At 32.8% G+C, this 16,848-nt stretch overlaps 1 protein-coding gene across 3 annotated transcripts; it reads left to right on the top strand.

The window, feature by feature from the left end:
• Window positions 1–140: 140 nt before the first annotated feature.
• Window positions 141–10,285, top strand: LOC112520329 (protein DETOXIFICATION 43-like). 3 transcript variants are annotated; one of them, XM_025128675.1, is made up of 15 exons: window positions 172–251; window positions 3,564–3,642; window positions 4,873–5,031; window positions 5,306–5,427; window positions 6,358–6,636; window positions 6,937–7,127; window positions 7,203–7,338; window positions 7,436–7,532; window positions 7,657–7,757; window positions 7,921–8,084; window positions 8,292–8,363; window positions 9,170–9,286; window positions 9,389–9,484; window positions 9,573–9,694; window positions 9,908–10,285. In XM_025128675.1, exons 3-15 carry the CDS (start codon window positions 4,955–4,957, stop codon window positions 9,948–9,950), a joined length of 1,617 nt encoding a protein of 538 aa, XP_024984443.1. In that variant the 5' UTR covers window positions 172–251; window positions 3,564–3,642; window positions 4,873–4,954; the 3' UTR covers window positions 9,951–10,285. The 3 variants fall into 3 exon arrangements, with proteins under 3 accessions (XP_024984441.1, XP_024984443.1, XP_024984442.1); XM_025128673.1 differs by lacking the exon at window positions 3,564–3,642 and having other exon boundaries at window positions 141–251; XM_025128674.1 differs by lacking the exon at window positions 172–251 and having other exon boundaries at window positions 3,296–3,642.
• Window positions 10,286–16,848: the final 6,563 nt, after the last annotated feature.

Below are 16,848 nucleotides of genomic sequence, written 5' to 3'. Positions count from 1 at the left end.
TATATATATGTGTGTATATATATATATATATATTAATATATATATATATATGTATATATATTAATATATATATATATATGTATATATATATATATATATACATATATATATATATAGTGGAGAATGGAAAGAGTGATCATTGAAGGAAGGCACTTTGAAGCCAATTGGAAGGAGAGAGTTTTGGTACCTAAAAACCAAACTCATTTGCTTATCAACACCAAAGGGGAAGTGAGCTCTCAAGTCTTATAGAGGTAGGTTTCTCTTCCTTCCTTCCATTCATTTCTAATTATTCTAATCATTTTTGTGTCTCAAAGTTTCCATATTTGGTAATTATTTGTGGTTCTGATATAAATATGGATACAGTTAAAAAACGATAGTTTATATTTTATAATCGTTTTATACGATCTTGATATGTTTTTAGTTACAAGACTTCTTCGTGTTCATAGGTAGTTGCTCAACTTGACACGCTTCATATCAGCATCATGCATTTCCTCCTCATTTCTGTTTTTTCCTTGGTGTAACTGTGACTCATATATCATTTTGGTTATCTTTTATTTTGTCCTCTAATAGGGTCGGAAGCTGATGAACCAAAAGCTTAAGTTAAATAGTCCCAGATTGTAATGGACCAAGGTGTTCTTAGTCTTTAGAATAAAGTGTTATGAGTCGTTTACCAAACGCTTACTCGGGTAAGTAAATGATAGTGTTAAATTTTACCGATAAGTACTTATCGAGTAAGTGTTTGATAAACGACTCCTTAGTTTAGGAATATGGGTTTTTAAACCTTTCGAAAATCTTACCTCTTTTTCTGCCCATTGTACATATTTTACCTTTCTATAGTAATCTTTTATGCCTGAATTTTTTGTATCAATTTTGATTCAAAATATGAGGTGTACAATGCACAAATCGTGTGATTTTCATAAGAAACTGAAGAAAAATGTTATACACACTTCTAAAAAGAGAGAAATTATGGAAGTCGCAAACGCAAGGACCACCTTGTTTTAATAAAACATCACGTCATACACCATCAACCACACAAAATTAAAAAAAATTGAATAAAGGAAAAGCAAGGGAAAGCTAGAACAATTGAAGTTCGTGGTTAGGAATTGCGTACTGTTGCATTAATAAACGTTCCTACATGTATTTTTCTATCTGAAAGCAACATATCTCCTTAAAAAATTTAATGTCCCTATTTAAAATATAATTATGTATTCTTGTTTAATGTTGATATTAAACAATATTTTGTTTAACAACCACCTTAAAATTTTAGTATGACGTAAACCATTCTCTCTTATTTTCACATGTTAATGCATACTTTTTGGGTCATTTATAAATTTTCAGGGTCTGTTTGACTAATACTAAGGAATGAAAATGAAAAAGATAGAGAATGAAAATTGGAATGAATTTTCATTCTACCAATTTAACCAGGAATGAAATTTTGGACTTTTGGAGTAATGAGCTTCTTATATTATAGAAAACCAAACAGTTTCTTTTATTATTTTTTTTCATTGATTACTATTTAATACATCTAACTAAATACCCCCTTGTAGTTTTTACTTTTAAATGATCTAAAAATTTCTTTGTCAATAAATAAAATAAAAAAAATATATATATTTGTTCTTGTCATCGTTATAAATTATCAAACTTGATATTGTTTTTAATACATATTTATTTTAATATTTTTCTTAATACTTATTTCCGAATTTACATGCATGATATTAATAAAGATTGGTTGTAATTTAACTTTTACAACTTTATTATAAGTTTTCTGTCTATTTTACTTTTTTTTATCTATCAGTTATTAATCATTACTTAAAATTTCATTTCTGTTAATAACTCAGTTTGCATAGGCCTTATTTGTTTTTTGAAATTTTTTTTTTTATTAATCTCTTATGTATGATTCGTTAAAAGGTAGGATCATTCAGACTGTTTATTTTTTTCAATTCTTTAAAGAGACTTATATCTTATTGTCCTCTTATCTGGTAATAGGTAAACAAACATCTTATTCGCCTCTTATTGTTCTAAAAACTTTTAACAACGACATTTTTCAATCGATTAACCTTAATTGGCCATTTTTCTCAATTTATTCTTAAATCGATCCTTACATCTCTCAATTGATGTATTTTAATAGGATTTAAATGTGACAAATATCGTTAATGCCATATTTTCGTTTAAAAGAATGCTAGTTATATAATTTAAATATAAATTTCATAATGATGATGAATAAATATATGAAATTGTATAAATTTATCTATAAATTTAACATTATAAATTTCTAATCGGTAAAATAGATAATTTGAACAAATTCAGACAATAATTAGTTTACAAAAACAAATACCTTTTATTGGTTCAGATTTCAGTATCACCTCTTATCAATCAGAATTCAAGAAGGAATAAAAATCCCCTTGTAGCTACGGAGGTTCAAATGTGATGACTCTAGGCTACCCACGAAGCGGGTGGTCGTCCTAGAATTAGTCGGCTCGTATAACGAGTTAGTTATCCAAGTTAATAAAAAAACTATAAAAACCAAATCAAAAGATTGACTTTGATTGGTTAAAAGCCAAAACAATTGATCAAAGAATAAAAAATGCCCCTTGTTAAACAGATTTTTTAACGATCGTTAAATTGAGGGACCAAATCTATATGTTTTTGTAAACAATGATGGTTATTTTAAAATTTTGAAACTTTATTGAAGAAAAGTGTTATTATGCATATTAAGGGTGTTTGAACAACCCAAGCTAATGCTTGTTGTTTGAAAAAATCTTAATCCCCAACCCAAATTAAACCATACGGGTTGGTCGAGTTAGTCGGTTTGATACTTTGGTATATTAAAATATTCTTCTAACCTTGAATATATTATTTCTCTATTTATAATTTTTTTTTCATAATCAACCATTTGATACAACTTATCTATACTTCTTACATATATTGCATTCAGTTAATTTTCTCAATTTACATATTTATGTTCACGATTACTAAACATATATACGAATGAGTTGTAGATTGAATATATATATATATATATATAAAGAATGTATATGATAGTGTAATTGTATAATATATATATTAACAGAAATTCAACTATCATATTAAATCCAAAAAATTAAAAAAATATCAAATTGATCGTTAAGTTGAGCTCAAATAATAATATAACCTTACAACCACATCGGATTGAATTATTTCGCTTCTTTGGTTCGATTTTCAAGCACCCCTATTGTTTTCATGTTTCCTGAAGCTTCAAGAGTAACCTAAGGTTATAGGAAAACGTAAAGAATACTATTGTTAGGGTTTTTTCTTGCTGAAATTTCATTCGAGTGATTGTTCTTTATCTAAATGAAGACAAATTCACATACAATCACCCAAACTTAGTTCAGATTTATACTGATTCCCAATTACGACAACAACTCTCAAAGATTTGACGAAAATCACACTTAATTTCATCTTTATACTATTCTTCACGTCTCCCTTTTTCTTTTATCCAATTATTTCCATTTTCAATTTCCCTGTAACAATGCTGGATAAGAGAGATAAAGTAGAGAGAGTGATCGCATGTGTTTGGATCTCAGAAACATGGAAAAAGGGTAGACGGAGGACAATTATAAGGACCAGGTTCCATGGTTACAAAATGTTGAGCAAGTTATGTGGGTATGTTCTTGGAAGCATCCATTATTTCATGTGCAGTATGAATTTTTGTTTATAGTTTAATCTACTTTATGCAAATCTGTGGGTTCCCCTAATTCTGATGTTTCTGTTCCTTTAATTTCGTAGAAATTGATATATTAATAACGTTTGGCACGACTTTCTTGAATCGGGTGTTGGAGTATTTAAATCAAAGTTGAGAATTGCTTTAGGGATGGTGTTATCTGAGGGACTATTATATGGCGTGCAGGCTAATCCGTGATTAGTGAATTGCTAGTCGGTTTCATTCTATATAGTTTACTTGATTGACCAAGACCATTGTTCTAGATGTAAATAATGTGTACCTTTTTGAGGATTTGAAATCACAAGTCATCAGTACAACCATGGTCATAATTGATACGTGGTAAATGTAAGTTAAATTGAAGAAATAACTTTAGGACTAACACAAATGTCACCATCCAACCGTCCTACATGGATAGAAAATGAGATTTGTGAGCTCCGTATAAGCACAAAGTTGTGGCCTACCAATAATTTTCACCGTAGTTTTAAGTTGGTTAGGAGCTTATTGGGTACGCATGGTACTTTGGTCTTGGACGTTACACTAATCCAATGTATTGAGAAAACCTGCGGTGGCCCTGAGAGGACTCGAACTGGTGACCAATATGAAACAATAAACAAGGCTTGACTAGTTGAGCTACCCCCAAAGGTTGAGCTTCTTTAGTTGGTTCAATGACATTTCAATGAGCTTGTGATTTATGTTGAACTTGATTAAACTAAAAAAATGCTTATCCTATTCCTGTGACTTAAGCAAGTCATCTTCTTTTCATGACATATAAGGTTCTGTTTGTGGTCAACGCTTTTGGAAACATAACAAAACCAAACTTGGACTAGGTGTACTTTTTATCTCTTAACTTACATGCATCATAATCGCTAGTGAACCTGGAAATCATGGTTCTCTTAGTCTTTATCTGAGGGAGGCTTGTCCTGCTATTATAACTCTTTAAATGAACATGCTGTAATTCTTTAATTAAATCTGATAGAGGTTTGTAATAGTTCTTCAAGTGAATTGTGGCTTGTATTGATTGAAGGACCTTTCACACGCATTTTTTCTCAATTTTCATGAAACTTTTGGCATTCAACTTCTTGTGGGATGTTAGTAGGAAAACCATATTCACTGATATAATTCATTCATCTGTTTTATTATGCTTAACATACTGTAATGTATGCATCCTACAGGTTTTGAACATTGCAGGTTGAGGGTTGAAGGTTTTCCTGTTCACCATCTTGCAATTTTTACGTATATACCTTCTTCCATACTATGGCTGAAGGTGGTGTTGTGCTTCAAACACAAAGAGAACGGAATCTTCCGATCTTTGTCTTCTTCAAAGATCTTAGGTATTTTCTTCACATGGTATATAGTCTGTGTTAAGAATTATTTTGTTTCTGGTTGGAATGAACTTTAAACAACAATATTGTTGCTGATGGTGTTCTGACCGATGAAGGCTATAGTTGTTAGATTGCAGTTGAGCTTAGAAATTTCTTGGTTACTAGAATGAGATATCATTTAGAGAAGTTCCGTACTGTTTTATGAGCTTGTATGTTGTTTTTCTATTTGGAATCAGTTAATCAACTGTTGGAGTTCTTATGGTCATATGAAATGGTTCTGTAGGCTGGTCCTCAAGATGGACGCTCTTGGAAAGGAAATACTTTTTATTGCTGTACCTGCAGCCATGGCTTTAGCTGCTGATCCTCTTGCTTCTTTAATTGATACTGCATTCATTGGTCGTATAGGTATGTCTTCTTAGTTCATTTGATCCTGCCGTTGTTATATTATATGTATGCATAATGTTTCGCATGTTTTTCTGTACTTGGTGATTGACATTATATTATTTTCATCGCGTGTTCATGGTATCCATGCATGATTAATACAAGAAAATCAAGAAAACTTGATAAATATAACTCCCTTCGTCCCAAAACAAGTGTCCACGTTTCTATTTTAGCTTGTCCCAAAATATGTGTTCACTTTCAAAAGTAAATGCCTCCTTTCCAATTCTATACTTAAATTATAAAATGGAGAAATTCATTACTCCCTCCATTATTTGGAGTAAAATTGTCATTTGGTTGATTAAAAAGTGTAATAATTACACATTGTGTCTCTTTTTCATTATGAACAATTTTTTTTGGGACGGAGGGAGTATAAAGTATAAGAGAACTGTTGATTTAGTTCCCGTGCCTGTAGCATAACATAGTTGTTGAACCATGTCTTTACAATGTTACCAGTATCTGCCTAAGTTATCAAGAGGAACTCGTTGATGTACTTATGGTTTAACATAAATCTCCTTTTTATGGTTCTCCATAATCCATTATGATACGCACTGTGTCGATCAAATACGTGATTGCTATTGGAATCATATCAACTGATTACAGGACATTCTCGGCTTTTGACAGGCCTACAGCCCAAAACAACTACAAAACTAATCGATAGCTTTTGAGAGGACATTCTCGGCTTTGAGAGGCCCACCCCCAATACCCTCTATTTATACTAAAAACTACTCACCGACTTAGATCCCATGCTTCAGCTAGTTGTACTAATGCTACAGTCACTTGTACCAGCCTACCATATTTTGACTATTTGACCTAGGGTATATCACATTATGAACTGTTTTGAAGTCGTGTAGGATTGCAATTTGTAATACCTTAAATATTGATGCTTTTGTATAGGCCCGGTGGAAATTGCGGCTGTTGGAGTATCTATTGCTATTTTCAATCAAGTTTCAAAAGTAGCCATATTCCCACTTGTTAGTATTACAACTTCCTTTGTTGCCGAGGAAGAGAGTTTAGAAAGAATGAACAGTGAAGCAATGAAACTTCAGAACACTGAGAAGGCTTCTACGAATAAACAGGAGACAAGAGAATTAACACAAGATGATGTCAACCTTGAAAACTTGGAAAATGGTTCGACAGAAGAGGATCAGATAAAGGGGTTGGCACCAGAAAATGGTATGTTGCCATGGTAATTTAAAACATCATTCTCTTATTCATTTCTTCACATTGTTGCTTTTTTATAAGTGTGTGCATATACCTATATATATATATATATATATATACGGAAAATACTTACGCACACTCCTCACCTTTGGTGAGGTTTGAACCCTTGGCCTCGAAGGAGGCTAGGATTTACCTTTAACCTGGATACCACTGGGCCAATGACCCTTGGGTTTTTGACATTGTTGTTCTACAGCACAAGTTAAAAGTTTGTATTCATGATCTTGTGGGTGTCTTGGTCTTATTGTTGATCAGGTTTCAAAACAAGCCCATGCAAGCATATGACCAGTACTGACGTCTCAAATAAGTCAAAGCTCAAAAAACTAAAGCGGAATATCCCTTCAGCCTCAACCGCATTGCTGCTTGGTGCAATTCTCGGTCTTCTTGAAACACTACTACTTGTACTTTTAGCAGAACCATTTTTGAGTTTAATGGGCGTGAAATCCGTAAGCATCTACATTCTTATGGTGTTTTGGAATAGCATAATGTTTTTCTGACTCTGCTCTTTCTATATTAAACAGGGTTCTCCGATGCTATTACCCGCACATAAATATTTGACCCTACGTGCACTTGGAGCTCCGGCAGTCCTTCTCTCTTTGGCAATGCAAGGTGTCTTCCGTGGTTTCAAGGATACAAGAACTCCTTTATATGCCACTGGTACATCACTTGTATCTTTCATTCGTTTCTTTATAATTGATGATCCAACTACTTTTTTCGGCATAATAATGCAACATATTTACCTGTTCAAATGCAGTTGCAGGAGATGTCGCCAATATAATTTTGGATCCAATTCTTATCTTTGTCTGCAATTTGGGAGTCAGTGGCGCAGCCATTGCACATGTTCTTTCCCAGTAATTATCCATCCATCAGATTTGTGCATTATATTTGTTTTCACTCATTCAACTTTGAAACAGATCGGTTCATGAGTTCTTGGAAATTCTGTTCTTGTGACTAAATGCTGTCAACTTTTTGCAGGTACTTAATATCAATAATTCTGTTAGTCAAATTGATGCAACAAGTGGACCTACTACCTCCAAGCGTCAAAGCTTTGCAGTTCAGCCGGTTTCTTAAAAATGGTATGCGAGAATTAATGCTATCTATATTTGGGAAAATTGATCTCATGCTTTAGTAATTGGTTACTCTATGGAACATGATAAACCTATTACACTTGTGCTATGTAATTAAGTCGATGGTGTTCACATTCCAAGTTCCAACGTATTTCTGGTGCTTTCTATACAGGTTTTCTATTGTTGTTTAAGGTAATAGCAGCAACTATCTGTGTGACCTTGGCTGCATCATTGGCTGCGAGGTTGGGTGCCACACCTATGGCTGCATTCCAGATTTGCTTACAGGTGTGGTTAACGTCTTCACTTCTTGCTGATGGTTTGGCAGTTGCTGGACAGGTATATGCCTTTTGATTTATATGATAGTCTATCGAAATGCTTTCAACCCCTCTTTTCCCCCACCAATGTGTGTTAGGCATAATGTACATGTTTCTCTAAACCTCGATGGTTTGGTTTGTTCTTTATAACAAATTTTGAATTTTGAAAGTTTGTACATTGCTGTTAAGGTGAGTATTGGTTGATATTTTTGTCCATGGAATATTCTAGGCGATAATTGCTTCATCATTTGCTGAGAAGAACTATGAGAAGGCAACAGCAACAGCAGCTCGAGTATTACAGGTACGTTTGCGTTGTATGGTTATCACATATTATGTGCTCGTGGTGTTCAACGATTGAAATTCAATGGCTTTTGGTGGAACCGATTCAATTTAATCTTCCATTGGATGTGGGACTTTGTCAACAGATCTAATTCAATTAACTTTGGACAATCGATCCATCCATTGGATATTACAATTGCTTATTAATTGGATCCATCCAATATTTTGATCCAGTTTTCCAACCCATTAATCCACCATTTTAACAAGTTATTCAATAAATTTTCCTAATTTTCTTGAAAACACTACATACGAATATCAAATAAAAACAAATAGATATCCATACAAACATAATTTGGAAGTACAATCATAAGAAGAATAGTAAATGAAGTCCAAAATCATATGTAACAGATAAAGAGTAGCTATCATAGTTCTATCATATGTTTATATATATATATATAGAGTCGGGTTTGGTTGCAAAGCTGTCTTAGGTTGTGAACTGGGGGCCAAAGGAGAGAGCGTGCCGCATATCCCATACGTTCATGGGTTATTCATCATGAATGTCTATCATTCACGTGATTGGTGTACCAATATAGTGTATCATTGATCATGAATTGTGCATCATTCATCATGAATGTTCACCTTCCTTATCCATGAAGAATGTGGACACCGAGGACACGTGTGGTACTCTCTTTTGTCCCCAAGTTCACAACCTAAAATCGGTTAGCAACCTAACTTTTCTTTATCGTGTATATATATATATGTGTGTGTGTGTGTGTGTGTGTGTGTGTAGTAGATCACATTAAAAATTGTAGATGTTGTAATTTGCAGATGGGATTTGTAATGGGTTTGGGACTAGCTCTTCTTGTTGGACTCGGGTTGCAATATGGATCTGGGGTGTTCACAAAAGACATAAATGTTAAACACATCATCACCATAGGTGTCCCGGTACTCATCCATCTTTCTTAACCAACATCCTTTTCGATTGCTTTTTTTTTTTAACAATTACCACCATCTCATCTCCCTGCCCCTCTCTTTCCCACAAATCAGTTCGTTGCTGGCACACAACCAATCAATTCAATAGCATTCGTATTCGATGGAGTTAACTTTGGCGCATCCGATTTCGCTTATTCTGCGTATTCCATGGTTAGCATTTACTACTTAAGAACAACAACATTTTAATCTGCATTAAGTTTATGTCGGCTTATGTTTATCTGAATTTCCATCTTGTTAGATCCTAGTGGCTATAGGGAGCATCGGATCACTATTCGTTCTGTTCCAAGCTGGTGGTTTTCTCGGAATATGGGTCGCTTTATCCATTTTCATGGGCTTACGTGCTATTGCAGGCATATGGAGGTAACCTTTTCCGATCATATCAGATCTTTTTATTCCCTTGTCCCCTTTTCACGATTTTGGATCAAAATGAGTCACAATCATGCACTCGTTGAGCAACAACACAAACACCAACTAGTATGAACCATGAACCACTTATCGACGTGGTCTTGTGAACACCGATTGTAGAACAAATCTTTTGATGGTTTATTGATAACTTGTGAGTTCAATTTGCAGGATGGGCACAGGCACAGGTCCATGGTCTTTTCTTAGGAAGTAGAAGATGGTTGTTGCTTACAGGATTGATAATAAAGGAACGAGTCATCATCATACGATGTCGAAGCTCCTCATGTAGAGTCTTATACCTTCGTGGTTTCTTTCTTATACGATAGATTTCACCTTACATCTGTTTCCAACACTTGTTTTAAGATCTTTCGTTTTTCATGCATTGTGAACTTGTATGTTATGCATTGGCTGATAGTAACGTTGTAGTTTATACTATCGCTCGGTGCGTAGTTTGCAAGCTTTTCATACATGTGTATTATAGAAAAAGTTGCTTACCTAGCATCTCAATGTACTTGGACTATCTTCTCTTTTTGAAGTATATGATGTTTATATATGACAAATACTCATGCGTATTTTTCACCTCGGTGATATTTAAACCCTTGACCTCCTAACAGATGGGTTCTGGGGGTAACCAAAGTACTTTTGGGGCAATGACCCATTAGTACTTGGGCCATCTTGCATCTTGATCATTTGGTAGTTGGTATTGTAGAGATCAAGATCTACATACATGGTGACTTAGAGATTCATAAGAGCCGAGCTTTTTTGGGCCTGAGCCCGGGCCTTCCATGCCTGTTTACGATGATAAAAAAAGCTCAGGGTTTGGGATTGATAAAGGGCTTGATCAGGCTCTTTGGATTGGGTCTAAGCCCGACGTGCCCCAAAATTTTTGGCTTCATTGGGCTTTGAGGCCTCGCCCAAACCAGGCTTGGGGTTCACTAGGGGTCGACTTGTACCCATCATTTGCACTTGGTTATATTTAATTTAACAAATAAATATATCTCTTTTGCAAAAAAGGATTGGATTAAAATGATTCAACTCTATTAGTTTAATCAAATATTTTTTTTTTTGAAAAAAGTGACTAAATTTTAAATTTAACCAACCAAAACTTTTCAAATTTCAATTAATTATCTTCTTCTTTTATACTACTAACATTTGTCTTACACTTGGTTATATTTAACAAATAAATACATCTTTTTTGCAAAAAATGATTGCGCTAAAATGATTCAACTATATTAGTTTAATCAAAGATTCTATTTTTTTGGAAAAAGAATGACTAAATTTTAAGTTTAACCAACCAAAACTTTTCAAATTTCAATTAATTATTTTCTTTTTTTGTACTACTAACATTTTTCAAAATTTATTTTATCTATTAATGTGAGATAACCAACTTCCTAAAAAAGATGGTGACTAGAAGTTATATTTAACTAACCCAAACTTTCAAACTTCAACATATCATCTCCTCTTTATATACTCATAGTATTTGTGAAACTTTCTTCCCTCTATGAATGTGGGATAATCAACTTAACACCACAAACCAAGATTCAAGAAATTCTCAAACCTCATTGTGTCACATCATTTACGTACCTTTGGTTGTTCCTTTAATATATATATATATATATATATATAGTTTGATATAACATATAATGCATTTTAAATCATTATGTATATAAAAGAATATATGCATTGATGTAAATAAAAATATATGTGCATTGATGTAAATCAAAATACTTGTTTATGTAATTTCATTTATAAAGAAAAAAATTATATGTATGAAAACTTCTCATTGAACCACATCTTGGTTATTACTTTAATATATTATTAATATTTATATTGAGATATTGATTGATTTTGATGATTTATTTTTTCAATTGTCATGTAATTAAAAATATGCATGTATTGATGTAAATAAAATTATATATAGTTTTATATATTTGTGGATTCAAATTTCCTTTACAAAATAATGAAAACAGAGTTAAAAATGTAGGAAAATGAAAGGGTTAAAAACTAATGGGTTGATTGTATATTAAAAATAAATAAAATTAATGAGAAAAAAAAAAAGATAGAGAGGTTCTCATTGAACAACATTTTGGTTCTTCCTTTAATATAGATATATAGATTAATTTGTAGATATTCATGATATTTAATAGTATCATTAAATCTAAAAATATTCAATATTGGGTTCAATTCGAAGGTATTGACGAGCCAATTATAACGGTATAATTTGTAAAAAACGTATTTTTAAAATGCATTTTAGTTCATATACGATTATTTATATTAATATGATAAGAGTGTAAATGAAAAAGTAAGAGATATAAGGTAAATGAAATAACTAATTATAAGGGTATAGAATGTAATTTTGAAATTGAAAATGATTTGCTGTAAGCTTTAAAAACTTATACAATATTCTTAATTAATTGTACCTCTTAAAAATTCAAGAATAATTGAAACTCTTGCTTTTTAATATAGTACAAATATACGATTATTCATGTCAACATGATAATGATGTAAAATAAAAAATGAAAAAATGAGGGATATAATTTAAATAAAATCACTGATTATAATTAAGGGTATAAAATGTAATTTTGAAATTTAAATGATTTGGTAGTAGATCGTGGAAGGTTGTAAGCTTTAAAAGCTGTATAATATCCTTAATTGATTGTACCTCATAAAAATTCAAGATAATCATAACCTAATCTTTTTTAATATGGTATAGATAATATAGATATAGGTAAATCCATAAGGACAAAAAATATGAAGAAAAAAAATTGCATCGAAAATATTTAATTACTTTAGCATAAACAATAACAGAATAATAAAAAAGTTCATATGCTTAATTTATTAGGTCCAACAGCAAACACCAATTTAACATAAATGGGTTGGGGGGGGGGGTTTGATTTAGTAGCAGTGGATGACAATGTAACTTTATTACATATTCCATTTATAAGGACTCTTACTCCAAAGAGCATTACATCCTTGATATTCATAAAAAATGGTTTTATTAAATAAAAAAGACGAAAACAACAATAAATTACAAACCATATAAATGAAAAATGAAATTTCAAAACAACAAGAACGAAAATCATAGTTTACTCGAGTATAAGACAAATTAATTCTTATGTATTTATGATATTTAATAGTATGATTCGATACACAAATATTCAATATTAGACTCATTTCAAAGATTTGATGAGACGATTGTAATGATATAATTTATAAAAATAAAAACGTATTTTTTAAATGTATTTTAGCTCATATACGATTATTTATGTTAATATAGTAAGAGTGTAAAATAAAAAAATAAGAAATATAAAATAAATTAAGTAACTAATTATAAGGGTACAAAGTGTAGTTTAAAATTTTAAAATGATTTGATTTTGGATATGTTCCAAGATGTGGGAGGTGGTTGGTTATGAAGAGATGTATAGATAAGGGTGTAAAATTAGAAATGAAAAATAAGGGATATAAAATAAATTAAATAAATAACTATAAGGTATAAAATGTAAGTTTAAAAACAATTCATTACGTATTTATGTTATTTAATAATACGAGTAAATCAAAAAATATTTGATATTGGTCTCATTTTAAAGTTATTGACGAGACGACCATAATGATATAATTCGTAAAATAAATAAACCTATTTTTAATGTATTTTAGTTTATATTATATTATTTATGTTAATATGGTAAAAATGAAAAATGAAAATGTAAGTGATATAAAGTAAATTATATAATTACAAGGGCAAAAAGTGTAATTTGAAAATTAAAATATTTGATTTTCAATATTACACATGGTGGATGTTCAACAAGCTTTAACTATTATACATTTGGGATAATAAGTTATACCTCTTATAAATTTCAACATAACCATAACTCATGCTATAATATTCAGGTTTTGAGATTTGAGTTAAGATTTTTGGATTATATATATATATATATATATATATATATATATATATATATATTTGTGTGTGTATGATGGATTGTGAGATTTTGTGTGTGTTAGCCGACTTTTGAAGGGCGGTCATACACTTGCTATAAAGAGCAAGTGTATGTTAAAAGAAGAGGAGGTTGTTTTTATGAATTTTCTGCATATTGAGAGAAAAGGCTGAAGATAAATAACAGACTTAATCCGATCATTTTTATAAGGTGAGTGTTTTATGCTTTGATGTATCAATTGTGGTATAACAATTGTAATTGTTTGAAACGGTTTATTATGTTTCATATATTTTTCGGATTTCATCTAAACCGCTCAAGAGTTGACCGGATATTTTCCTTAAACCGCCCAAGTGTTGTCCGGATATCTCCTTAAACCACCCAAGTGTTGACCGGTTTATTCTTAAACCGCCCAAGTGTTGTCCGGATATCTCCTTAAACCACCCAAGTGTTGACCGGTTTATTCTTAAACCGCCCAAGTGTTGTCCGGATATTTTCTTAAACCGCCCAAGTGTTAACCGGATTAAGAGCTAAACCGCTCAAGCCATGTCCGATTTATCTTTTTCTACTCTAAGTAATTGTTCGGATTTCATATCCGGACAAGGTTGACCGGACTTCAAATCCGGCTAATGTGTTGAAGCTTTTGAGATGAAATGGCGGTGTAACCGTGAGAGAGATGTAATGGCGTTGTAACCGCGAGAGAGATGTAATGGCGGTGTAACCGTGAGAGAGATGAAATGGCGGTGTAACCACGAGAGAGATGAAATGGCGGTGTAACCGCAAAAGAGATGAAATGGCGGTGTATCCATGAGAGAGATGAAATGGCGGTGTAACCGCGAGAGAGATGAAAAGATATGTGATAGATATAGATAAAATGTTTGTGATATACATGTTTGATTCTAAACTGCTAGTTTAGAAAGTATGTTGTTGGTATGAGTTATATACACTCACTAGACCTTTTGGGTCTAACGCTCAGTTGTTGGACTAACATGTTTTGCAGGTCATCATACCTCACAAGATAGAGGCAAGGGAAAAGTTTAGAATTGATGACTTTTAGTTACTCATAAATGTATCAAATAAAGTTTTTGTTAATCTGTATTTTGTAAACGATGTTACATTTTGTGTTATGAGTAATATCATGTGGATTATCTGTATGGTGGAAATTATGGGTTGTTATAGTTGGTATCAGAGTCTTAATTTAAGAGATCTGGGTATTTGCAAAATACTTAGACTTAAACTAGAGGTGTGGAAGTTATAATAATAGGTTTCACTGTGACTATGAACATGGGGAATATGTTATAGTTGAACCTATTATGAGAAAGATAGATTATATATAATTGATATAATCTGAGTTATGGATAGACTTGAGGATAAAGGTGTTATTATGTTTTGATTATGAGAATAATCATGTGTGGTTAAATGTGACAGAAAGAGTTATACATTGAGAAATGGCAGATAATCCCGATCAATCAGAAAAGACCTCTACTTGTTATAGAAGAGGTCGGGGAAGAAGAAACGTAACACAAAGAGAGGACCCAGAGAATGTGATGACGATAGAAACGCGAAGTCGTAGCAGGGGTCGAGGAAGAGGTAGAGGTACTAGACAAGAACAGGAACTGTCGGCTCAAGAAAGTTCAATGTTTGGTCATGGAAGAGGAAGGACAAGGGGTGGACACAATGTTCCTGATCCCGGATATATTACCCAGGAAATGTTGGCAGCAGAGTTGGGAAAGTTCCAAGAAAGTTTGGTAAATTTGTTGGGGCGTACAACCCAAAATAATCCAGAAGTGGTAAGAAATTCCGATTATCAGGAGGAAGCCAGAGCTAGTACACCGGTAACTGGTATATCTGTACCCCTTACTTCGTCCTCAGTACAAAAATGAGGAGATATCAAAATGTTTCTTGCTTGTAAACCTCCCAAGTTTTCTGGTGAGCGTGATCTTGTTAAAGCTATGTGTTGGCTTAAAGAAATAGAACTGAGTCTGCAAATCAGTAAAAGTGCAAAAGAGGACAAAGTCATGTTTGTTGTATCTTGTTTAAGATCAAGTGCTTTGTACTGGTGGAAAGTTCTGTCCAGTTCAGATCCGAACATTTTGAAGACCATGTTGTGGGAAGAATTTGTGATTAAGTTTAAAATACAATATTGTCCTGAAGCTGCAGTACGAAAGTTGGAAGACGATTTCCTTCGTCTTGAGCAAGGAAACATGTCAGTCCGCCAGTATACAGAAGTTTTTATGGAACAATCTAGGTTTGCTGAAGCCTATATTATATCTGAAAACAGTAAGGTAAGAAAGTATATATGGGGATTGGAGTCGAATCTTCGAAAATATGTGATATCCAATAATCCGACAACATTTCAAGCGGCAGTTGATGCTGCTGAAATTCTGGAGCAAGACATTAACCGACAACCACAAGAGAAAGCTGGAGAGAAAAGAAATGGGGAAGCTACATTAACTGATTTCTGTAGACCGAGATTTATGGAAAGTTTGAATCGACCAGTTTCAAGGTTTGCTGATAGGGCATGTACCCGATGTCATAAGATACATCAGGGAAATTGCAATACAGAATCTCGAGTATGCTTTAAATGCCAGGAACCAGGACATATAGCTCGCGACTGTCGGGTGACGCGGAGGTGTTTTACTTGTAATTCATCTCAACATGTAAATGTCGATTGTCCGCAAGCAAAGGGTCGAGGGTTTGGTTTTGTTGGAGGACGGGAATCTGGATATTCTGGAGGCCGAGGACCTGGTTACGTGCCAACAGGTCGTGGACAAATGGATAATCGTGTTAATTCAAGTGGTCGAGGAAAGATAAGATGTGGGAAGTCTGCAAGAGGGAGAGCCTTTCAGATGACGAGAGGCGAGGCATAAGAGCACCCTGAAGTGGTTACAGGTACATTCCTCGTTAATTCAGTAGGTGCCAAAGTTTTAAGTTTTATTTGATTCGGGTGCAAATCGTTCTTTTGTGTCACCATCATTTGTTAATTGCGCACATTTAGAATCTAAAGCGTTAAGTGAAGATCTGATTGTGGAAACAGCAAACGATAGTGAAGTTTTGGTTAAGTAAAGAATAGAAGAATGCTTTATAAGTATAGAAGGGTGTGAAGTGCATATACAATTGTTTCCTTTGCCTTTAAAGAAATTTGATATAATTATAGGCATGGATTGGTTAGCTAAAAAT

The sequence above is a fragment of the Cynara cardunculus genome (assembly GCF_001531365.2).
Source record: "Cynara cardunculus var. scolymus isolate 2C chromosome LG 10, CcrdV1, whole genome shotgun sequence".
Lineage (NCBI taxonomy): Eukaryota > Viridiplantae > Streptophyta > Magnoliopsida > Asterales > Asteraceae > Cynara > Cynara cardunculus.
The sequence above is the reverse complement of the archived record's forward strand: the minus strand, read 5'-3'. Positions and strand labels throughout refer to the sequence as shown.

Excerpts from the sequence above, each read along its gene's own strand:
- LOC112520329 (XM_025128673.1), top strand. The coding sequence starts at position 4,955 with ATGGCTGAAGGTGGTGTTGTGCTTCAAACACAAAGAGAACGGAATCTT. Across the intron at positions 6,637-6,936 it reads GGGGTTGGCACCAGAAAATG|GTTTCAAAACAAGCCCATGC; the intron begins GTATGTTGCCAT and ends ATTGTTGATCAG. Across the intron at positions 9,485-9,572 it reads CTTATTCTGCGTATTCCATG|ATCCTAGTGGCTATAGGGAG; the intron begins GTTAGCATTTAC and ends CCATCTTGTTAG.